Raw genomic sequence first — 23,796 nt, 5'->3', positions numbered from 1 at the left:
CAGCAACTGTTGAATAGTTGTTGAAGGTTGAAGAGAAAGAGCATTCTTTACTGTTGTTAATGTGTAGCCAAGTATTTGTGTTGTTTCAGTAAAAGATTTAAAAAAAAAAGTTATTGATGATGATTTTATCATCATTAACAGCATAACTACTTTATCTAAGTAACTTGGATCTCCACCATAGGAGATGCTGGAGCGCACCTTAGTTAACCTACACTCCAAGTCACACGGAGCCAATGAGGGACCAGTAGAGCTTGAACGCAGAAAGAAACAAAGGCGACATTTGGAACATGAGCTTTCTAAACTGCGCGCTCACCTTGCTGTTTCTGCAAGGGTGAGTTTAGTTTCGCTAATAGTGACTAAGCATACATCTTAATTACTGCAGTAAAAACATTAACAGATTTTTATTTAATCACTTTCACTTACAATGTGTGTTTTAGGAATTTCATGGTTAATCTATTTCCCATTCCCTTAGTCCTTTCGTGATACTTTGTCCTAAATTCTATATTGTTAAATATCTTTAGTTTGGTTGCTAGTTATAATGATAATGGTTTATTATAATGTATTGACAGTTGATATTTTAGCATAGATTTAGTTAGAATCTTGAAGTTTGCATTAGAGAAAAGCACATGTAGTAATTTTACAGGTTGCTAGAGTAATGGTATGATATGTGCATGTTTAGATCAGTTGCTGGAGATACGTTATTTTATTCTACATTTTTTATATTTCATTGAAATGTTTAATCTCTTCCTAAATGATAATTGTGAGTGTTCAGGAGAGTGATTTTGTTGCAAGTAGAATGGAAACTATGGTTATCAAAGTTCATTCAGTGGACAACAATTACCTGGATGTTTTGGTACAAATATGAAACCTTTGCTTATATTTAAGACAGGATCTTATTACCTTTGAAGTTGTGAAATCCTCTAAAAATGAGGTAAAGACCTCACATCAAGTTTTCCTTGTTTAGTAAAATGTTCAAGTTTTATACTAATATTATTTGTCACCTGCATTCACTGTAATAGTGTAATTTTTTTAATATTTCCTGAAGTTTATAAATTATTGTTTCTTACCTCTTATTTGTGTCTTATTGCTTATTCATAGTTTTTATCCAACTAAAAAGTGCTAATTTTGCTATTGTAATTACCCTTTGTCTAACTTGTTGGCTCTGTTGCTTACATAATTTTGAACTGCAGATGAGATTATATAAAGCAAACTACATTTATTTAATCCTACAACTTACCACCCAAGAGGTTATCAATTTTGTTTAAATGAAACAAGATTAGTTTTATTTCCCCGAGTCCCTCAAGTACTAGTTGTAATATTTGGCTACTTGTACAATTTATATCTCTATTAATTGCACAGGTATGTGTGAATATCCTGCTATGATATAACCATGTTTGTTTTCATAAATTACGATCTAGTAACGATTTTATCTCTGAATTATGTGATACCAATGCTATTCATAACATTTGTACCAATATCAGTCAAACCATATCCCTTTGTTACAAAGTTAAGGAATCTGAAGCTTTGATTACTTATCCCTCAAAACAAATTATCATTTACCCAAGCCTAACTTTTCAAGTACACAGTGATATCAGTGTTGTTCACCTACTTTGTACCTTGGGTATTTCCCATTTAAAAACCTGAAAATATTATTTTATTCATATGTGGTCATCAGTGGAGTATTTGTTTTGATTCCTACAATGTCTCCAGTGGTGTACAGTATTTGCGTTGATTCTTATGAATTCTCCAGTGGAATATTTGTTTTGATTCTTACTAGGTCTCCAGTGGAGTATTTGTTTTGCTTTTTATGAAGTTGCCAGTGGAGTATTTGTTTTGATTCATATGTGGTCTCCAGTTGAGTATTTGATTTGAATTATATGTGGTCCCCAGTGAAGTATTTGTTTTGATTATTATTAGGTCTGCAATTGAATATTTTTTCCTTTTCTCTCTGTACTAACTCCTAGCTCGGCATTTGGCCTTTCTAGACATAACTACTCAACTTAACAGGCTACCCGTCCATTTTTTTTCTGATCCCATGGCTCTGTCTGACTCTCAAGTGAGTTGACAGCCTGACAAGGTATTCTTTACTACATTACATAATCCCTGTAAGAAAGCTTGCTTGTTTTTATATGGAGGTATAGAGACGTAGCATGTGAGGAAGAGGTCCAAGGTATCTTCCTCTACATGAGCTGGGATAATGCTCCAGACTAGGCTTCCCTTGCACTTTCCCAGGAGAGTTCAGAACAGTGGGCTAGGAAGGTAATGCCACTGCTCCCCACCCTTCTCCTCCTTTTAGTTAGGGAGGAGCGCACTCCCAAGAGAAATTCGGTAGACAAGTGTTAGCCTAGGCTATTTGCGAAGTGCAGTACCATAGCCTCTGTACCATGGTCTTCCTCTGTTTTGTGGTAGAATTCTCTTGGTTGAGGGTATGCTCAGGCACACTATTTTATTGGTTTTCTTATTTCCTTTCCTCACTGGGCTGCTTCTCTGTTGCAGCCCTTTGGCTTATATCATCCAGATTTTTTAAATAGGGTTTTTCTTAGCTAGTAATAACAACTACAGTACTGTTATTTTAGTAAACAACATTCGTTTTACATATTTTTGCACACTAAACTTGCAATGAATACCTTAGTGAGCCACATGATATAGTGTATAGTTCTAGTTTTGACAGAGGACCACTTTAGTGCAATCGTAGTTACTAGAACAGTTCTGTTGCCCTGTCAGTACGTCACTTTCCTTTAGGTTGTTTTCCCCTTGGAACTTTCCTTTGCATGAAGTTTTCAGAGATGTTGCAGGATAAACTGCTACCAATTTCCAGAATCCAAGTGTTAACCAATACCAGTTTTCTTTTCTTGTTTGTGTGTGCCATGGGTTATTTGTAGCAGCAATAGCACCTGACCTTCCAGGAGCTCTAAACATATCTTAGATCCCAATCAGCCTGTTCATTTTTGGTTGCTCAATCTTCCTACCGAAATGGATTCAGGCTATTGATAAGCAGTGGGTTTATTATGGAACCCATTTTTTATAGTGGACGTTCATACCTCCCAAAACCACTGTTCTTTTTTCTTCCAGCAATTTGTTGAGAGACTATACAAAAGCAAAACTTCTTTTTTGCTAGAAAATTGTTTGAATTCAGAATTGTGTGTCTGAAATTCATGTAGACATGATTGTGAACCATATTTAGTATCAGGTTTTAAGAAAAATTATCAATATTTTGTTTTTGTTTATACTGTACAGGTATTAGGAATATAGACAAATCACTTGAAATGTTTTTGACTACTGAATGTATAATCTTTTTTATCACACAAATTTTACCGCATCAGAAACTCGAAGAAACTGCAGCAGAGAATAGTCGATTGGAACATGAGATGATGATGCTCCGACAGAAAATACAAATGGCAATGGCAAAAAATTGTCAGAGGGAATCTGGTAGTTCTTCCGAGACTCGTCACATTGAATCTGAAATGGTTCGAGTCCAAACCCTTTTAGAAGACCTTCAAAGAAGAAGAATTGAACTAAGCCATCAGGTTAGTTTAAAATATAGTCAAATTTAAACCTGTCATTTTATTCAGTACACATACTGTATCCTTGGATTTATTGTACAATACTGTATTTTACTTCTTTACAAGACAAAGCATTATGTGCAGGTTTTTAATGTAAGTTTGGTAAGTGAATGCCAAAAGATATTTCCAGAAAATAAATTGGCAAAGGACTTGGTGGTAGCTATTATCATTTTTAATAGTGCTTGTAAAAATTGGTCTGTCCTGAAAGAAAACATAGATTTAAAGATAAAATGCCACTACGGTATATGTCGAGTTTATTTATTATTATCATAAATTAGCCTATAAAGGTTGTATTGAATCTAGTTATGGTAATTTATTGAGGTGAATTTGCAGTTTATTTTCCATTTGATGCACTATTTGAAATGCATAAACATTACTGTATAAAAGCAAATCCTTATATTTTTACACAACGATATCTAATTGACATCAAAATGAGAAAATTTATAAAACTGCCTTATGGGTAAATTTATAATCCCAACCATCATCCTTTTTTGTACACTTTCTGATATAATTCTTTCGACATATTTTAAAAGAACCATATTAATTCACCTTAAAATTTAATTTTCTGGGCAGCAAGTAAATTTTCTCTCTCTGAATCCATGTCAAACTAGATATGTTGTTACAGTAGTGTAAATACATTTTAAGACACACTATAATTTTATACTTCTCAGATCCAGAGGTTGACATCTGCAAATCCAGGAATTGAAATTAGACCCTCCCCAACTGGGGTAGTAGGAGCTGCCCCTGTACCTGCCAGACGTAGAAAAAGTACTTGGCTTGAAACAGATCTGGATGCTATGATCACAAGAGACAGAGGGTTAGATCTTCCAGAGACTGGGCTTATGGGAAATGCACCTGTTTATGTCAATGCTTCCAGATATGAAGATGAGGTATGAACTTAATTATGATTCATTCAAAGAATTTCAAGTACAGTTCAATAGTTTTAGTTATAGCATATATTCAGATCAAATTATAAGAATTTATTGTAACGTAATAGGGGCCAATTACTCCAAATTACCATTACCATTTATAATGATATAGAATGTATGAGATGAAAATGAATTGACTAAAATTTGGAAGAAAAGTGCAGGACAATTTAAGCAGTATTTCAGAAATATTACAAATGAAGAGAATGAATATAAACATACTAGATGTAGGGATGACAAACTGACCAATAGAGAATTTAACTTCTAATTAGGTTAAAATTACCCATAGAAGCACTTTTAGTACCCCATTACCCAATATTAGTGACGAATGAATGACTGAAGAGCCGGGAAGTGCTCATCAATGAATAGGCTAGAAAGTGTGAAAACTTGCCAAAGTTGGAACCAAATGAATGGGGAGAGATAATTACAATAATAATTTTCAAGAGGAGGAGGATGTACAGTACTGCAATATGGAAAATCTATAGGGATAAAATTTCTTGAGCATGCTATTTAGAATATATAGAATCTATTGAAGTCTTGGTAGCGAGGCATTTCCAGGAAAAGTATTGTTAAAAGGGAAAGAGGGTGTCCCTCATATTTTGGGGAGTTTTGAGAAGGCATTGGACAATGCTAAGACAAACAATAAGATGAACATTGCTGAGGCTGGTGGTACTAGTTAAATTAATTATGTTATGTACCACAACACAAGATCTATGTTTCCAAAGTGGCAAGTTTATTAGAAAAATTTGAAACATGTTTTTATACATCAAAGATCAGCACTGAACTCAGCTGTGTATCCTAATCGTGAAGTAATATACAAAAGAGGGAAGAGTGGTAGTTGCCTTACAAAGATATGGTTATTGTAAATTGTAAACTTGAGCTAGTAGCAGAACCAAGAGAAAGAATTTGTAGAAGTATAGAGGATGGAAATTTAAAATTGATAAAAAAGTAAATTTAAGTCATAAAAGGATATGACTAGAAAAGAAGCAAAAGGAAAAAATTACCGGTAGTCTGCAAGATGGCCGGAATGATGATGTAAGAGTTTTTTTTTTTTTTTTGGTAAACTAGGCACAATGTACTGAATGTAATAAGTGGTGTCATAAGAAATGCTAATGATTGCTAAATACACTTCGTTAGAAATTTTCAACTCTAGAAAATTATTTGAGCTAATGTAGATTGGAGGAAAGCGGAGTCAACTGTGGGTAAAGTACATGTCCTAGAAAAAGTAAATATTCATGTTACCTTGGGGATTTGCTGGACTGTTAAGCAAGAAAATAAATAGTAACAGCTAAAAATTTTGGAATATACCTCATTGCTAAGAATGTATTCCATCCAGTAATTATGATTTGGCAATAATAGGGATGTCGTTCATGAAGCTCTGACGTGTTTAGTGCTGTTTCAGATACAAACAGTATGGTACTTACTAATTTTTAACTACAATATATATATAATCATGTCACGTCTTTTATTCCACTCAAAACATTATTTTACAGAGGCTCCCCACTGATTATCCAGAGTCCCCTGACTTTATTGAATCAGACTATCCACCGCCACCTCCTCCCCCTGAACATATGCGCACTTATAACAATCATCAGCTTGCCAAGAGCCCACCATCTCCAAGAGAGCTTTTGCCGAATGATTCGAGATATATTCATGGAATCCCATCTTATGAAGATTCTAGACTTAAGCAGGTAAAGTTTTTCAGCATTAGATAGTTTGTAAAATTATGGGAGAGTTGTTTGGATTAGTTTACTTTAGCATTAAATTGATGCTGCATTAAACTTGCAGATGGCTGTTAAATATCAAGGTAAATAAGTCGCTTTGAATTAACAAGTTTAAGTGCTGTTTTACAGTTACTGTATCAGCAAATTAGAAATGGATTTATTGCTGTCGTACAGTGTGAAAATAAATGGTTTCCATGTTTCAGCCTTTTATGAATGGAGATATTGGAAACCCAGCTTTTCTGGGTCTGGACAGAGATGCGGAGGACAATAAACCTGATGGAGAAGAACAGCAACACTCAGGAAGTCATCTGGATATAAGTGATGCAGATGACAGGATGAAGCGATATTATGGTGAGTTAAAGAATGCTCATATTTTTCATACATACTGTATGTCATGAATGTGTATGCTGTAGAATAAGAAAAATAATATAAGTGATATCATTAAGTAACTCTCTGAATATTAATTTACAGTATAATGTATCCTATTAAGCCAGCACAAAAAGTTAAAAACCTTTGTAATTTTAATTTTTGTTTTTACCGCATAGGTATACTTCCCAAAGAAAAACCTTTAGAAATTAAGACAGTTCGAATAGTCAAAAGGGAATCTACTGAACGCAAGAAAGATCGCACTACTACTGGAGGGAAACGGGTAATGATTGGTGATAGTTTAACCAATGTAGTTGAAGATGATGCTGAAAGTGAAGAGGCATCTGAAGAAGAAAATGAACCTGCAATTCCTGCTTTTGCATCAAGGTATATTTTTATCAAGTTACTTCCTGTGCACATGCCCTTAGTGTTAATGTTGTTTTATCATAACACACAAAGACCATTGTATTTATACATTTTTTTTAATTTAAATTTAATCCTTAATTTTTATACTATTTTTTTAAATCCTCTACAAGTGGTGTTGTACAATGACTTAACTATCCATTACATGGCATTCATAAACAATTTTTACCAGTTAAAAATTGTTATTTGAAAAAAAAATTTTGATTATTTCAGTAAGTTTTAATAATTCTTCAAATGGATGAACTTACTCCCCCAGAAAATATAAATATGGTGTGATTCTATCTTTTAAGTTATTTCTAAAAGACATACTATTTGCCATAAGCAGTGTGTAAATCAACATTATCCTTAAAATACGGTTGTTCCTACACAATTAAAGATTTTTAAACCATCAGAGCTTTTATAGTGAGTGTGAATATTCTATAAGCTTTATCTGATGTGGATAAGTGTTGATAAGCACAAGTAAATTAAGCTTATGAAGAACAGTGAAAGCCTCACTAGTTACTGTATATCAGTTATTGGTGACTTTTTTTAATTGTTCATTAATTGTATTGAAAAAAAATGTTTGTCTCCATAGAATTTAGAAAATAGAATCATGGTTAACTTTTTAAGAAATGAATTTAGGGAAATTGGGTTGAATTAGATTCTGATGCATTTTGGGATCACAGTCGTAGCATTGCTAATACAGTAAATATCTTTTGCTATCCATGAATTTTTTATGATTATTTTGAAACCCATAATGCTAACAAAGATGCTAGCTATTGTCTTTGGTGTATCTTTGGATACACTTGCATTTTCAAGATGATCAGAAGGTAAGTTCAGTACAATGCTCAATCATTTCTCCTTGCAGGTTTATCATGTACAGTGGGTGTTGTGGGGTACACAGAAGATCTTGGAATAATTTTTCACAGTGCCTGTCTTTATACGTTTTATTTGGGGACTTCTGAATAGCTTCTAATTGTTTATCTTGATCCATTATTGGTTTCAAAGAACAAATAGAAAAGTAAAGCAATGCGGATGTTTCCTTATTGACGATAATGGTAATAGCCATTAATTTTACTCTTATAACACCGCTCATGTTCTTACCTGTTGCAACAGTTTTTTTTTAGAAATATCCATAGTTCGATAGTATTATTTTGCGTAATTTTAAGGAATATCAATATAACAAAGTAAAAAATCAGCATTGACTTAAAATTGAATAGAAAAATTTACCCTTTTTGGGTAATAAGTCAGTTTTATAAATATTCAACTTGTGTGTTTTGTACATACATTTTATCATCTTTATAAGCATTCCAATATCTTTGTAGTTAAAATGTCAACGTATGATTTTCCTATCGTCATAGTTACATTTGGAATCAAATCAAGCAGTTGTAACCAATAATAGATTATTTAACCCAAATACTTAATGTCCTATTTTATTTAGTAATGAGCCTAATCATTAGTATTTTAACTTGCACTGTTATTAATTACTGTACCTTCATCTGCCAAGTTTTCAAGTTTATAAGTTTATAATCTCTCCTACATTAATATCTAAAAACTGTCATACTCTACCCACCAGGTCTGCCTCCTTACCTCGCAATTACGGTCGCAATGGTCCTGGAGAACGTGTCAGTATGATGGCAGCTATGATGCGGACTAGTGTAGGGAATTCAGGGACAATGACTCGCCCCAGTAATTTAGCTCTCAAAAAGTCAGCGGGATGGAAAGCCAAGGTGTGTTTTTTCTGTATCATGCAAGTAGTTTAATAGTTAAATGCAGTTTTGTTGTTTGACTTATGTACACTTGAATCTAGCAATGAACTTACATGTGTTTTTGTTGCACTGTATTCATAGATTTTTTTACAGGTAAGGTATTCCGCACCAAAAGTGATGCACGTTTTATTTACTATGAAGTATGATCATTTTGCATGTGTAATTAAATATTAATAAATAAATCATTCTCTTTTAAAATATTTGACAGAAAAATTTGAGGGATGTAGTATTCTGTTTGAGTCATAAATACTTTGCCTTTATGTAATACAGTACTTTGTTTTATACACTGGTAATAACAGTATTTTAGTGAATTGATATCAGCTAAGTATAGTACAGTATTTCTTACACTTATGTTTAGGTATTATATGAGCTTTTAGATAACCTATGGAAACTTGGAATAATGTACAATTTATGTATGGGGATGATGAATTATAAGGAATTTGTTAAAATCTTCAGACAAAAAAGATAAATTACAGTATACAGTTCTATATTTGTTAGTTTTGCTAAGAATTCCTGATTTTATGATTGAATTCACAAGTTCAGTATTACAATTTAATAATTTTAATGTAGTATGCAAGGTGTGGGATATTGGAACGTAACAGGAAATTTACATTTATTGTTGAAGTAGGAAAAGATTGTAGAATTTTTTTCTAAGATGAAGGAATACTCAAATATTTAGTATTCTTATTTATTTGAAAATGCTCTGTACACCTTATAATATTACCATGAGTGAATATATAGGAAATATTATATATTGGATGCCCTTTTTTTTAAGAGAAGGAGAAATTATCAAATATAAGAAAGTGACTTACAAGCCCTCCTCAATCTGCGTAAGACTGGTTGTCATGTAATATGAAGCATAGGAATGGTAGACTTCTAACCTCCCTCCCTTTTTCTCTTCCGTGGTGCCCCCATAATTCTAATGGTTATACTCTTGATATAAGAAGTAGATGAGTAAAATAAGTACTGTATAAGCAGTACTTGATGTAGGAAGGTGATTGAACTTTCAGGGTCTACAGTCAAATTACTCTACAGGTAATCGTTTATTTTACTGCTCATTTTCTCTTAATTGGGCAAAATACAGGAGCACGAATATCACAATAAACGTGAAAAGTGTGTTAATAAGTTTACATCTAATAATATAATTGAAGTCACTCTTGTGTTAACTTTAAATTTTTCCTCTTTACATAATTGCAAATGGTTAAAGCCAATTTTTAAATTTTAGTGTCGCTTGAGAATGAGCGATTTTATCTTAAACCTCAATTACCCATTAATCGTTGTGTGCTTCATGGATTTGATTTGTTTTATAATTATACAATAATATTACCATGTGATCTTTTTGCAGATCATTTGCATGTGAAGTCATCTTAGTAAAATATACAGGGAAATGTTGAATTTATGGAGAATTTACAAGTGAAAAAAACTTTACTATTATTTCAGTTGTCAGCATTTTTTTTTTAAATCTAAGTACAGTAATCCCTTAGCTATATTGGGTATTCCATTCCAAAAAAGAAAACGTGAAATAAATACAGAAATCTACTGTATATATTTTTCAAATTATTAAAAAAAAAAATTATTTTCTTTATAATGAACTGTCTATAAACACGTTACAATCTTAAGACACTCAAGCTAAAATTTACTTATCCTTAAATATACATGAAAATAAAGTTAAAATCGGACCATTCGCTAACATATATACTGCTCAGCCAGGCTACACTGTAGACCAAACTATATGTCCATTTACTGTGATAAAAAAAGTACAGCTGTTAACACATAGCGAATATAAATCTTTCCCATTGTTTAATTTCTTAAGATGGTAGAGACTGCCACTACACTTTCCAAATCGGCTAACTAAGACAAACTACAAAGGATCTTTTTTCTCATGCTAAAAGAGACAATTATTTCTTGAACTCATTTTTATTTAACCATAAATGTATGTAGTTTGAAGATTTTTTAGCAAAAATAATTTTCTCATTTTATTTATTGTCAATTTTAATGGCATATCAAAGTTTGGAGAAGTATCATCTGTGTTGCCTATGCATGATAATTTAATGGTTTTTAGCTATATGATGCTTTGCTAAAAAAGATTAGGAAATCAATGTTTTTTTTTTCAACTATCCAGTTTTATGGCAATTTGGTTTTCCTTTTCATAAACTGAAAAAGGTATAATATAATAATATAGGGTATCAGTCATATTCTACTTAACGTCATTTGTAACAACTACGGTAATTATTTATTATCGATTGTTCATAATAAAACGGCTTTTTTTTTATTTGGTTATATATATCCGTATGCATTACTAACAATACTTTTATTTTTATTAACTTACTGAACTAGAAGTTGGGATAAAGAAGAGGTGGTGGAAAATGGGTTATTTATTATAATTTGGTCTAAAAAAAGGAACTCACTTGATACAAGAGATAAAATCCTTTTGTAGAGGGAAAAATTTCAGGGGCACACAATATGTGAGATCGCAAGCTACACGAGTGTTATATAACCTCTTGAGATAAAGATAAGTCTGGGATATACAGTAGATTACATATACAGTATGTATAAATTTGTGATGTACTCGGGAAGCGATAGGCGAACCGCAACATGGCGAGGGATCACTGTACATATTGTTTTATATAATCAGCAGTTTTGTTTGTAGAATACTACTTAATTACTGATGACAATTAATTTTAGGAGGTATTTAAGAATTATGAAGAGTAAATTGATGTACGGTATAAGTATTCATTTGGAGAGTATACTGTACAAGTTCATTCTAGTAGTTTATCTTGCAACTATTTCACAAACAAATTCATGTCCTCAAGGTTTAAACAGTTACTGAATACAATAATAGAATCCTTTAAAACAATTACAATTGGGAACAAATTCATTAACAGGTGTGGTTTTTGAAAGTTCATGCTTAGTGCTTCATTTAATGGAGGAAGTTTGCTTAAAGTTTTATATCAGTATTAAACACTTATGTGACAGTAATTTCTTTTTCTTTTTAATTTAACATGCAAATGGAAGTGAATACAAGATAAAATGAACATACAGGGCTTAGAAAATATACATTAACTTTGGATGACTTAAAATCTGCTATATGGTGCTATGCTGAATTTTATTTTTCCATCAACTTAGCTGTGTGGATATGTTTGATCAAGTATTGTAGCTATCACATGATATACCGTAGTACTATTGAGTATTATGTACTTTTTGTTTGCTATAATTTACAATGCAGTATGATTTCTTTTTCTCTTTAGAATTTTCTCTCGTACTTTTCATTGTGCTCTTTGTTGCAAAGTGTATTTGTAATGCATGGCTTATTGTTTTGTTCTGATTCTGTAGAATGAGAATCCCAAAGATCGGCCAATGAGCGCTCACGAGCAGCTCTTTGGCTTTTCTCGAGAAGCTGATCAGACCCCACCATCGTCCCCCTCCAAGTCGGATCCTCCTTCCCCAGTATTCAAAAGTGCTGCAGCACAACAAATTATCAAAGAAATGGCCTCTGAGGCAGAAAAGCACCGGCGTACTGTACCCAAGGAAAAAAGAAGACATTTTACAATATCAAGTAGTCAACCGCTGGCTCTTGAAACTAGAGATTCTGGCGCTGATGAGGTAAAGTATTTGGAAGTATGTGAGTTAGGGCCAAGTTACTCCACTTCATAAACTATCAACTATTTTTCATACTAGCTTACATTCTAGGATTTATTGATCCATTTCAATTATTATTATTACTAGCTAAGCTACAACCCTAATTGTAAAACCTGAATGCTATAAGCCCGAAGGCTCAAGCAGGATAAAATAGGCCTGTATGGAAAGGAATTAATAAACCATATGAGAAGTAATGAATAAAAAATACAAAATATCTTAAGATTGGAATGGCTGTTCTTTTAAGAACATTTATGCATATTTGGCTATTGATATCTTCAACTTTTAAAATACATAAGAAGTTTCACCCTTGGAAGATTAGAATTTTTTGATAATTAATTTTAACTAAGGTTCATGAAATAGGTTATTGACTTTTTATTAAATCCATTGAAAAAGTATCCATAACTTTATTAATTCACATGAAAGAAAATTATTTAGTTTTAAAAAACTAAATCTAAAAAACATCAAACCCAATCCTGTGATTTCTAAAATAAAACCAATTGGAGAATGTTCTAGCCATTTTTAGCATTCAGTGTAACATATATATAAATGGCCCCCTGTCAGGTTTCAACGTTCAAGTACTGTACTTTGAAGAGTGCAATGGATAGCATCTTCATTTAAAAAACCGCGCTTTCCAAGGCTAGAGCGTAGATCTTCCCCTCCTAGAAAAAGAAATATTTTTAAAGACTGAGATGGTTTCAATATGTAAGGAAACAAGGTCAGATGCAGGTAATTAGGAAATAGGTTAGCAGTCCAAAGGGGAAGTAAAAAGCCCCCCCCCAAAAAAAAAAAAAAAAAAAAAAAAAAAATTCCAATTAATGAAGGCCTTAGACTTCAGACAAGTACAAAAAAGAAAGAGGACGGCTCATTTCACAACTTAACCTGTATAGGGAAAGTTAGGTATAGAATTTTTAATATTGATTAATTCAGCCAAGCAAGTAGGCTATTGGATAGAACTGAACAACACTTATTCAATTATTTGATATGAAATAAGTGTTCACTATGCATGAGTGTTGAAAATTCTTAATTTACCAAGAAGCAAAGTAAGCTTTTTGTGAGGGAAAAATTGTTTACAATTATAACAAAGCAGTAAAGTGCATAAAGTTTTGTTTTACTTTAATAGTGAAAGTTACTGTATAATCATGCTTATTCTTACTAAATTAGTTAAGCAAAAAAATTTTAAGAACGGTTTCAAAATTTTTCGACTCTAAACAAAGCACCATACACTACTGCATGGGTATCTTCATGCGAATTTCTCTTGAATTAAATTTGTTCTTCCTTTCAACCTTCAGCTACATTGCTTTCTACTTTTTAACCTTTTATTCATTGCATTTCATGTCTTCATATTGTGTTGTACAATTTTGAATTTGAAATGGATCAATGTTATGTCCTTTTACTTATTTACAATACTATATTTATTTTTATAAACAGATACTTTGGTCAAGCACTAATTCAAAAATTGGGCTTTTTGGTCTTGAGAAATAGCAATCATGAGAATAATTGTATAATTGTTCATTCTTGTCCATATTAACCCTTTTACCCCTAAGGTATAGAGAGGTCAGGCTGGTCTCATTCTTCTGGAAAATGCCTGAAGTTTCTCATAAAGCTTTCAAAAATATGCAAAAACATGTACATAAATCTTTTGCAAGAACGTACCGGTACGTCCATTGGGGGTGAAAGGGTTAATAACATTGAAAGATCTGATCCTATTTTTTTTCCATAAAAAAAGGGAATTCTCTTATTGGTTGTCAAATCTTGTAATCTGTCGTAGTTATTAATATTTAAAAGTTTGTCATCACATAGTATTAGCCTGCAATGCTTCCACATGTTTTGCTTTTGTGTAGGTTAAATTTAATACATTTTGGATCTTTGCTCCTGTTGAACAAAATTGGATTAAGCCTAAGGTTTACATTGGGTTACAGATGTTGAAATGAACCTGCTGATTAAATTGACTTTTGCAGATATTTTGGTATATAATTGAAACGTAATAGAAAATATTCTTTATTTTCAAAATTACTCTTGCTAATGGACATGTGTATATTTCGCAGGGTGCAAGATCGCGCGATGACTGTGACATGGTTCGTGCTTTAAGACCGCGGAACCATCCTGATGTTGTTAAATCAACTCTCAGTTCCAGAGATTTGAGATTTAATGAGACAACTATAGACTCTGTCCTAGGTGCTCCCAATAAGATTTACATACCGGAACGATATATGCCAGATGAGGTAAAACTTATACATTTTCAAACAGTTAGATAATCATAAGGTTTTAAACTAGTCTTATTTGGTTTTAGAAATTGCCATCTGACAATGCCTAAAATGTAATGTACAGTACTATGTGTGAAAGACTGACCGTACCTTTAGGGTACGTTCACATGACTTGATACTGTGCGACAGGTAAACATCGTTACCAGATTACAGTCATCCCCTGCTTTTCACGTGGGTTACGTTCTATGACCCCTCCCAAAAGGCTTAGTTTCACGAAAAGGAGGAACCTATTTTTCTGTTTATAGGAAGCCTTTATAAACTTTCCCCCACACTCATATGATATACAATACGTATAAGTGCACTTCTGAATATGGTTGACGTGAGGTTAGGCTAGCCTAGCTCACAGGGATAGAATTGGAGTCCATTGTGCTATAAACATTGATTATTGTATGCATATGGCACTACGTTGAGTATTTTAAAGCTACAAGGCATGGAGAATTCCTCTAAATTATTACCAAGTAATTTAAGGCTGCAGAACATAACAATGAATTGGCTCTGCAGTAGATACAGAAGGCAATGTAATCTTGGCAACAAACAGCGCTATCAGATCCAGCTCAGCCCCATGGTCTTTTTACTCTCTCACAGAGCAAAGACTGGTGTGCAAAGTTGAAAACCTGTTTACACATGGGTACGCAACTCTAGTCTCACTTTGGGCCACTAAGTAAGGTTGTTCCAGTCCAGTGCCATGTGATAAAATTGCCATGCTGAGCAGGCAGATTAGGAATAAAATAATGAAAAGAGCATTTTAACATCATAATCACTGAACTTGCTTAAGATTTTTTTTTCTACCAGTTCAATTTTGCAGCTGTTCCAGCTAAATACTGTATGTTAAAATTTGGAAATTAGTTTCAGCTAGTGCTACATCATTGGCTTTTGTGGTTAGCTGGCAACAACCCATACCAACCTACCTCCTATTTATCAAAATAAGCTTGAGACTAGCTAACTAGGTTTAATACTATTCTCATATGTCTTCAAATAGCTGTTATGGCCTATACTATAACTTTGTATTAAACTCTTTTTAAAACATGAATTTCTGTTTGAAAAACCATAAAGGCCTTCAACTTTCGTAAGAAGTTCTCCAATTCTTGTAGCACAAGTATCACAGAAAGTTACCTTAATTTAGTATTTGTTGTGGTAAGGCAAGTTAAACTCTTACCTGCTGGAAGTGGTATTATTATTATTATTACTAGCCAAGCTATATCCCTTGTTGGAAAAGCAAGATACAATAAGCCCAAGGACTCCAACAGGGAAAAATAGCCCATTGAGTTAAGGAAATGAAATAAAAAAACAATGAAAAAAATTTAAAATTTATTTTTTATTTTTTTAAAAACAGTAACATCATCAAAACAGATATGTCATATATAAATTATAAAAAGACTTATGTCAGCCTCTTCAACATAAAAGCATTTGCTGTAAGTTTGAACTTTTGAAGTTCTACTGATTCAACTACCCGATTAGGAAGATCATTCCACAACTTTGTCACAGCCGGAATAAAAAACTTCTAGAATACTGTGTAGTATTGAGCCTCATGATGGAGAAGGCCTGACTATTAGAATTGACTGCATGCCTAGGTAGGCAATTACACGTCATGTAAGTTTTATTGTCGATCTTTCTCCATTATTTGTATCAATATTGTATGATAGTATTATTTTTTTTATCCTTAGTCTTTTGCATATTGAGGAAAGCTTTTCTTGATTCATAAAGGCAACTCAACTTTCAGCCTTTGGGTTTCCAGGTTAACACTTCACCACTCCAGATCATTTCCCAGCTGTATAGGTTAACTAGCAAACCAAATCCCAGGTTTTCATCACGTTTACTTTGAATGAATTGCTTATTCCTAAATTATAAGTACATTAAAGTTATGACAATTGAAGTAAATTTTACCAAAGAATAGTTCTGTGTAATCATTGAATAGAAAAGTAATTTAGATGGAACTAGATCATACACAGGTTATTTATTTAGATTTAAAGATCCCACTTTGTTTTTAAAGTTCTGAATTTCCAATGATAACCCAAATGTGATTCATCTGATGTTCCAACTGTGTTTTTTTGCTTAACAGCTTTCTTTATGAAATTTTTATTTTGGAAACGAGGGCCGGTGGTTTCCTTTTAGCCCTTCTTAGATTGCTTTTCATATGGCAAAAATAATGATTATATACATCTATCACTGCAAACAGTCATGGCAAGTTGAAGCTTAAGCAGTTTATTTTATTCATTGAAATTATGAGTAAAAGAGGATAGATATTTCTTTGTAATTTGTTATTATTTTGGATTTGTTTGTAATCATCCATCTGTAATTCTAATATAGATTCAGTGTTCATTTGAAAGATTTTAATGACTTACTCATATATTAAGTATGAAGTTTGTCTAATTCTGAAATGTTCATTTAAAGAATAAATTTTGTTTTTATTCATGGAGTTTGAAAGTTTTTAGCTAGAAAGTCAAATATTAAATTTCATTTTTTTATCTAAAATTTACTTGCATACAAAGGATGATGAGAAAGAACCAACAGAAGAAGAACGTGCTCAGAGAGAACAAAAGGCAGAGTCAATACGTAAAATGCTCTCTGAAACACAAACCTCGGTCACGGCAGATGTTGATGCTCCTAGACCAGATGGTGAAACGCCAGTAAGTTCGTCTTCAGCCTTCAAAGCCAAACTTGCAGCGGAGAAAAAAGAAAGGGAGCATCTTCTAGCTCTTAATCAGATTCTTGCTCGTCAAGTCATGGAGAAGAGTCGTGTAGTAGCAGGTATGACATAAACAGTGATGGTCTTAATGATCCATTGCTTTGCATGTTAATTATCGAAAGTGTCCCCAGATACTGATAGCTTAAAGTTTTATTAGTGGGGACATTTCTTTTAACCTATACAGGACATGGTCACCATGAATTAATCTTCTTAGAATACCCAAACTATGAAATACAGTACATACAAAAGAATGAGTTTTCTGTTTTGCAGTTATGCATTTGTGTATATGATTTGAATTAACAAAAGTTTTGTTTTGCATTGAAGGAATAATTGTGGTTTATTCATTATTTACAAGAATGGAATTTCCAAATTATAAAAAATAATTTTCACCTTCAAGTTTAATGTCTTTTGTTTTCAAGGTATGTTTTTCCTCAGGATACATCGAAGGTTCATTATAAAAGAGCAGTTATTCAATGATCTGAAACTATTTTTACACACTTAATTGTTTTCTATGTTATCATTTACCAATAATTTTCTACCACAGTACTCCACCTTGCATGGATGTTAAGGCTTTTATTTTCTTAATTTATTGAAGTCGTAAATGTAATGTATGTTTCCATTTGCCTCAAAGTATTTGTGACATGAACAGTTTATTTGTTCCACATGCTTCCATTGTGATGCATCATTGTCAGCCATGCATGGATATTGCAGTATTTTCTAAGCTGTCAGCTATTGTGGCGATATTCAAATTACAGTATCCTGAAACAGGCATGGTTCTTCGATGCATTGATCCTTTTATGAAGACTGTTAACTGCATGTAATTTTTTTATTTATTGTATTTTTTATGTTTTTTTGTTAACCAGAGCTACCAACTCTTAATAGAATATAGAAATGAACAAGTTGTTTATTAGGGATAATAGCTTTTATAGGATTCTTATTTACAAATGAAATATTTTTTATTCCATTGCTGTCATGTAGGATCTGTATGTAAGTGATAATTGTTTTATGAAGCGATGCCGGTAGAATTGAGTGCAATAATACTGTTAGCTTTGTAGAAAATTGTAATTGATCATTATGATCTTCATACATAAATTAATGAAGACCTTGAACTTATGTACTTCATAAAAGTATAATCTATTAACTTTAACTATTTTAGACTGTGAAAACATGTATGATAATAATGGTTCCCTTTGTACATTTCAGTAAAGTAACTAATACATCTTGCATTTTCCTTGGATGACATAAAAAAAAAACTGCTAGAAACATAAAAAAACACTACTATAGGGTTAACATGATAAACTTTGTGAACATATAGTTATCCTTATCTTTTCGTGCTATATTCAGAACAGTAACCATTAACCTTAATTTAATTGAATTTGGATTGAGATGTCTATAAAATTTAGAAATTAATTTTACAAAAATTGCAATTGCAAGGGATATTTTACATACTATTTATGTTCAAAGAACTTAGTGAAGGATGTTACTGTACATTTTGAAGTGATTGTCTTATTGTATAGTATTGATGGGATATACCTTTCACCTTAGTTATTGCAAAGAATCACTACCATAGTTACTTACTGAAAGTGAAGTATTATCTAGCATACATGTTTTCTTACCATAAAGGTAACAATTTTACTTTGTTTCCTTCTTTACCAGCAGAATATTTTTTTAATACAGTACCACTGAGACTATATCTCGTTGTTTTAAGAGGAATGCTGGGTTAGGAAGTACTCTATACAGTATTGCATTATTAATTTCATTTAAAATGTGAGAAATTCGAATTTTCTTTAAACTTCATTTCCCTTATTTTTTTCTAAGAAAGATTCTAAAAGATTCCAAATCACACTTATGGATATTGTGTTTACATTTGACATTTCTTGTACTATTATCAAGTTTCAGAGTAATGTATTACAGATAAATTTTCTTGCTACATAGTATTAAATATGTTAGTTGATAAAGACTACCGAAATAAAATAACGTACATTACAAAAAAATTATGACATAAATTTTTTAGAGCCAGCTTGCTTTTAGTTTCTTGAAATACAAAATAAAAAATCATTTATTTTAGCTGTTAAGGCATTCATGCTAGTTTGCTTTATCAATAAAATGTATGTAGAAATGGCATACATTTGAGCAAATAATGTACTGGGCGTAGTATTCATAAATGGCCATTTACTGTACTTTGGCAATGAACTAAGTGCTAAATATTTGAGTAGGCAAGTTAGCATTTTCATTTTGAGGATTGAAACCTGGTTTAGTTCTATGAAAAAAAAAGTTGGTAACTATGCATGGTAGCTCTGGTTTTGAAAGTATGCCAGTCAGTAGTTGCATGTTGAATGTTTTCTTTGTTTTTTCTCCATGTTGCAGCTCACAACACTGTGGAGCCTCACCTGTAGCTGGCCAGTAGAAACAGGTGGGTTGAACCAGACCATAAAAGCTCACTAAATTCTGAGCTAGAGTTATTGGCAGTTGCTTTTTTTATTTAAAGCTTATAGTAGGTGTATGTCTTTATGCATATATTTATGTCTGATTATAATATCCTACTTAACCCGTGAAATTTAGCTATTCTTACATTTTGTTAAACATGTATATGTTTATAGACTATTATACTGTAGTAGTATACCCACTCATTTCAAGTTTGTATACACAGTAAAATGTCCAATCCATTTTAAAGGCATATTGCAGTTTCTGAAATCTATAATGCACAGTAGATATTTATTAGATGAATTTTCATGTGAACATTGTTTTTCCTTCTTAGCTATCAATAATTTTTATTGTTGAACGTTTTACAATATAATTATAAAAACTGATATACATTTTCTTGAATAACAATCATGAACTTTTAGAAGTAAGAGGGGTATCTCACAAGTGGCCACAACCTGTATTTTAAAATAAACTTTCCTGTGGTTAGCTCTTGTAAACACTTGGGAAAAAGATTAGACATGCATTCTGGAAGTTGGAGCCCTATTGTGGTAGTTCGTAATTTTCGCGTCTACAAAGCAGGTGGCAAAGATGTTTTGTCCACATTTTTTTTTTTTATTATTATTATTATTATTATTGTCAGATTTTCTACATAAGCTATCCAGTTTGCCCATCCATAATTTCTATAATATTGTTGAAGGTTTTCCCGTAGTATCTAGCACCATGGCTGGGAAGCTGTTTTTTTTAGAAATTCATGTAACGGTAATGAAATTCTACCTGTCCTTTGATCTATTTGTTAATGGATTATGGATCTTAATTCTCTGATAATTTCATTCTTAATTAGCTGCCTAAATCTACATTTACTTATTATGCAGTCATCAAACATGTATGACATTGGCCCCAGTCTTTGGGCAGACTAAATATCATTAGCTTATAAGAATGGCAGCTCATAATCCTTTGTAACATATTGTAACCGTATTTTATTCCTTAAAATTGGATAAATATGTGAAATTCGGGGACACCCAAGCACTGGAATTCTAGGGGTTATTCAATGATACATTCATCAAAAGGTTGGTACTCTTTTCCAGTAAAGACTTGATTTCTTAGACACTCCTAAGCTTGAGTACCCTTGTTTAATCTTTTATGTGAACAAGAAACTGTCTTGCATAAAGATCTACTATGACATTGATGCCTCATTTCTTATAGTAAACTTAGACAACATAAAGGACTTGCCACCACTCGAGGTGTTCTCCATGATTCATACATATCCATTTAGTGAATTTTTCTTTTTCTTTGGAATGTTTATAGTTGCTGACTGCAGGATTGGAATAAAATAGATTGATTGATTTGCTTAAGAAAAAAAAAAAGTTTCAAATTTAAAATTTTACTACCAACCCCCTTACTTAATTTTAAGCATTAGTCATGAATTGTTACAAATACACATAATTTAAGATCGGAAATTGGAGAAGGGACTTACGTGAAGTTTTTATGCATAAAAGAATTTTTTTCTGTTCTTTATTTATATAATGCAAAGTACAAACCATTGCCTTACTAAAGTTAGAAAGCCTTAATTGGTGAGAATAGTTTAATTTCATAATGCTTGTTCAATTGCACAGTGTTGACCGCCCAGACCCGTTACTAAGTATTGGTTATGTTGTCTTGTTTCCATGACGATACTTGTTCTGTCCCATCGCCCCCTGGCATTGCCTGCCTGATTCTGCAGCAGGACCCGGTCTCCTGGTTTCAGAGGCGGCAGCTGCCGGGTGTTGGGTGTCAGTTTGTCTACCAGCTTGGCGAATCAGTAGCGCAGGGCTTCCTCTTGGCATTCCCTTGTATCCCGCCATATTGGGTGAACTACTGGATTGGAGAAGACCTGCGTCCCCGGCGCCACAGGTAGCAGATCCTTGAGGTTTTTTCCGAATATGATCTGGGATGGTGACATGCCGGTTTCCTGGTCTGGTGTGTTCCTGTATTGGAGTAAGCCTGCTGCTACAGCTTCAGTATCTAGGCTGCCGTACATATCAGTGCGTGATGTCAGAAGGCGTTTAATGGACTTGACTGCTGCCTCCGCCCGCCCATTTGACTGGGGAGAAGTACGCAGATGAGAGACGGTGTCTGACTCCCCAGAGCAGTAGTAGGCTCTGGGTCTCCTTTGCAGAGAACGATTGCACGAAGGGAAAACAAACAAAACATAACCTTAAAACTATATTAAACGCAACCAAAACAAAACACTTCATAAAACAGACTTAACCCAAACAGACAAAAAAATAACAGACTTATATTTAAATAATATAACGGTGTGTGTGGTACACAAAACACCAATAATCAGAAACTTTACAAACCCAACACCAATAGTTCACACATTACCAAAAACACTTACTTCCCACACAGTACCGAAAATACTTAACACTAAAACAAATCACGTAACACTAACCAGAAACAATAATCACATCTACCACCAACATGTAAGGTTGTGTGGTAACCGTCGTCCACATACGGGTAACTCCTACTTCACTGCCACAACTTCTTGGCAAGAGTATTAGCCTACGGCCAATTTCACAGCGCAATCGCTTAACTATACTCTCATATCATCTCCATGTCCAGGCCAAACCAGTGTCGTCGTCGTCATCATCATCATCATCATCATCATCATCATCATCATCCGGGACTTATTAGGCTTGGTCGTTAACAAATACATGAGCGGTCTATCCAAATCCTTATCCAATTTAACATACAGGGTCGTCATCAATCTCTTAAATGTGCGGCAGGCAACCAACAGGCCATAGACAAACAAAAACTCCAAAGGAGTTTAAAAGTCTAAGGAGCTAAAGGAGAAATTACGGCCTGCAATAAAAAAGAAAAAACGCTTACGAAAACTAACTAACTAAACTATCGCACTATAATCAAAGATAAATAAATAACTTTCTATCATTCATGATCGCGCCTAACAAAAATAAATAAAACAGTACTTACTCCAATATAAACAAAAATCACTTCACAGCCGGCTGTTGAAGAACAAAACAAACAACCGACTCCTCATACAGTCAAATAGCAAATCCTTTTGCCCAAGATATTCATTACCGCCCTAACCTAGCTAAAAAGGTAAACAAACAACCTCAAATATACCGACAGTCTTTCCCACTACAAACAATCATTCGCTAACTACCCTTGTTCTTCGGCGCACACCGCAGACACACAAACACGCACACACAAACACACATACACAAACACACATACACAAACACACATACACATACTCTCTCTCGCGCGCGATCTAGCAAAACTAAAGCAAATGAAATTCTCTCTCTCTCTCTCTCTCTCTCTCTCTCTCTCTCTCTCTCTCTCTCTATTTGACAAAACTAAAACAAACTCACTTTCTCTCTCTTCTCTCTATTTGACAAAACTAAAACAAACTCACTTTCTCTTTCTTCTCTCTATTTGACAAAACTAAAACACCTCTATTTGACAAAAAACACACACACACACACTCTCTCTCTCTCTCTCTCTCTCTCTCTCTCTCTCTCTCTCTCTCTCTCTCTCTCTCTCTCTCTCTCTCTCTCTCTCTCTCTCTCTCTCTCTCTCTCTCTCTCTCTCGAGATTTGGCAAAAAAAAAAAATAAATTAAAATACAAAATTAATCCTCCACAAGATAAAGGTGGAGTTTCAGTTCTCCAGAAATAAGGACTCTACAAGGGCAGGGAGATCCTCCTGCTTAATTCCTGTAGCCTTTACGAGCCAGAGAAAATACTAATGGACAGGGTTGCTCAGCAGGTTTTTCATGGGTAACAGTTTCCTTCTCGGTGGTAAAGGCGTTTGCCATAGAAATCACGGTCATAGCTACTATGCTAGTGGCCTCTTGGATCGACTACTGGTCAGGTAATTGGTTACATAGCAGACACGGAGGACCTAACCGACCCTAGTAAGAAGCAGGCCCTTAAGGACATTGTCCTGACAGGAGCTAGCTAGGGCAGTTGAGTTGCTAATGCACCATGCGGCCAACTAGTAGGCCATTTGGTTGCTAAAGTGCCTTGATGCTA

At 33.3% G+C, this 23,796-nt stretch overlaps 1 protein-coding gene across 1 annotated transcript in view; it reads left to right on the top strand.

Moving 5' to 3' along the window:
• LOC137633155 (uncharacterized) overlaps positions 1–23,796 on the top strand; it is a 619,863-nt gene that overhangs the window by 579,567 nt on the left and 16,500 nt on the right. The window contains exons 19-28 of the mRNA XM_068365313.1: positions 182–331; positions 3,324–3,527; positions 4,235–4,453; positions 5,983–6,180; positions 6,417–6,564; positions 6,759–6,966; positions 8,558–8,711; positions 12,084–12,353; positions 14,435–14,611; positions 17,143–17,401. Coding sequence (XP_068221414.1) covers positions 182–331; positions 3,324–3,527; positions 4,235–4,453; positions 5,983–6,180; positions 6,417–6,564; positions 6,759–6,966; positions 8,558–8,711; positions 12,084–12,353; positions 14,435–14,611; positions 17,143–17,401 — 1,987 coding nt within the window. The remainder of the gene's footprint in view (positions 1–181; positions 332–3,323; positions 3,528–4,234; positions 4,454–5,982; positions 6,181–6,416; positions 6,565–6,758; positions 6,967–8,557; positions 8,712–12,083; positions 12,354–14,434; positions 14,612–17,142; positions 17,402–23,796) is intronic.

Source organism: Palaemon carinicauda, chromosome 42, assembly GCF_036898095.1.
Source record: "Palaemon carinicauda isolate YSFRI2023 chromosome 42, ASM3689809v2, whole genome shotgun sequence".
NCBI classification, from domain to species: Eukaryota; Metazoa; Arthropoda; class Malacostraca; order Decapoda; family Palaemonidae; genus Palaemon; species Palaemon carinicauda.
This window is presented reverse-complemented; position numbering and strand designations above follow the sequence as displayed.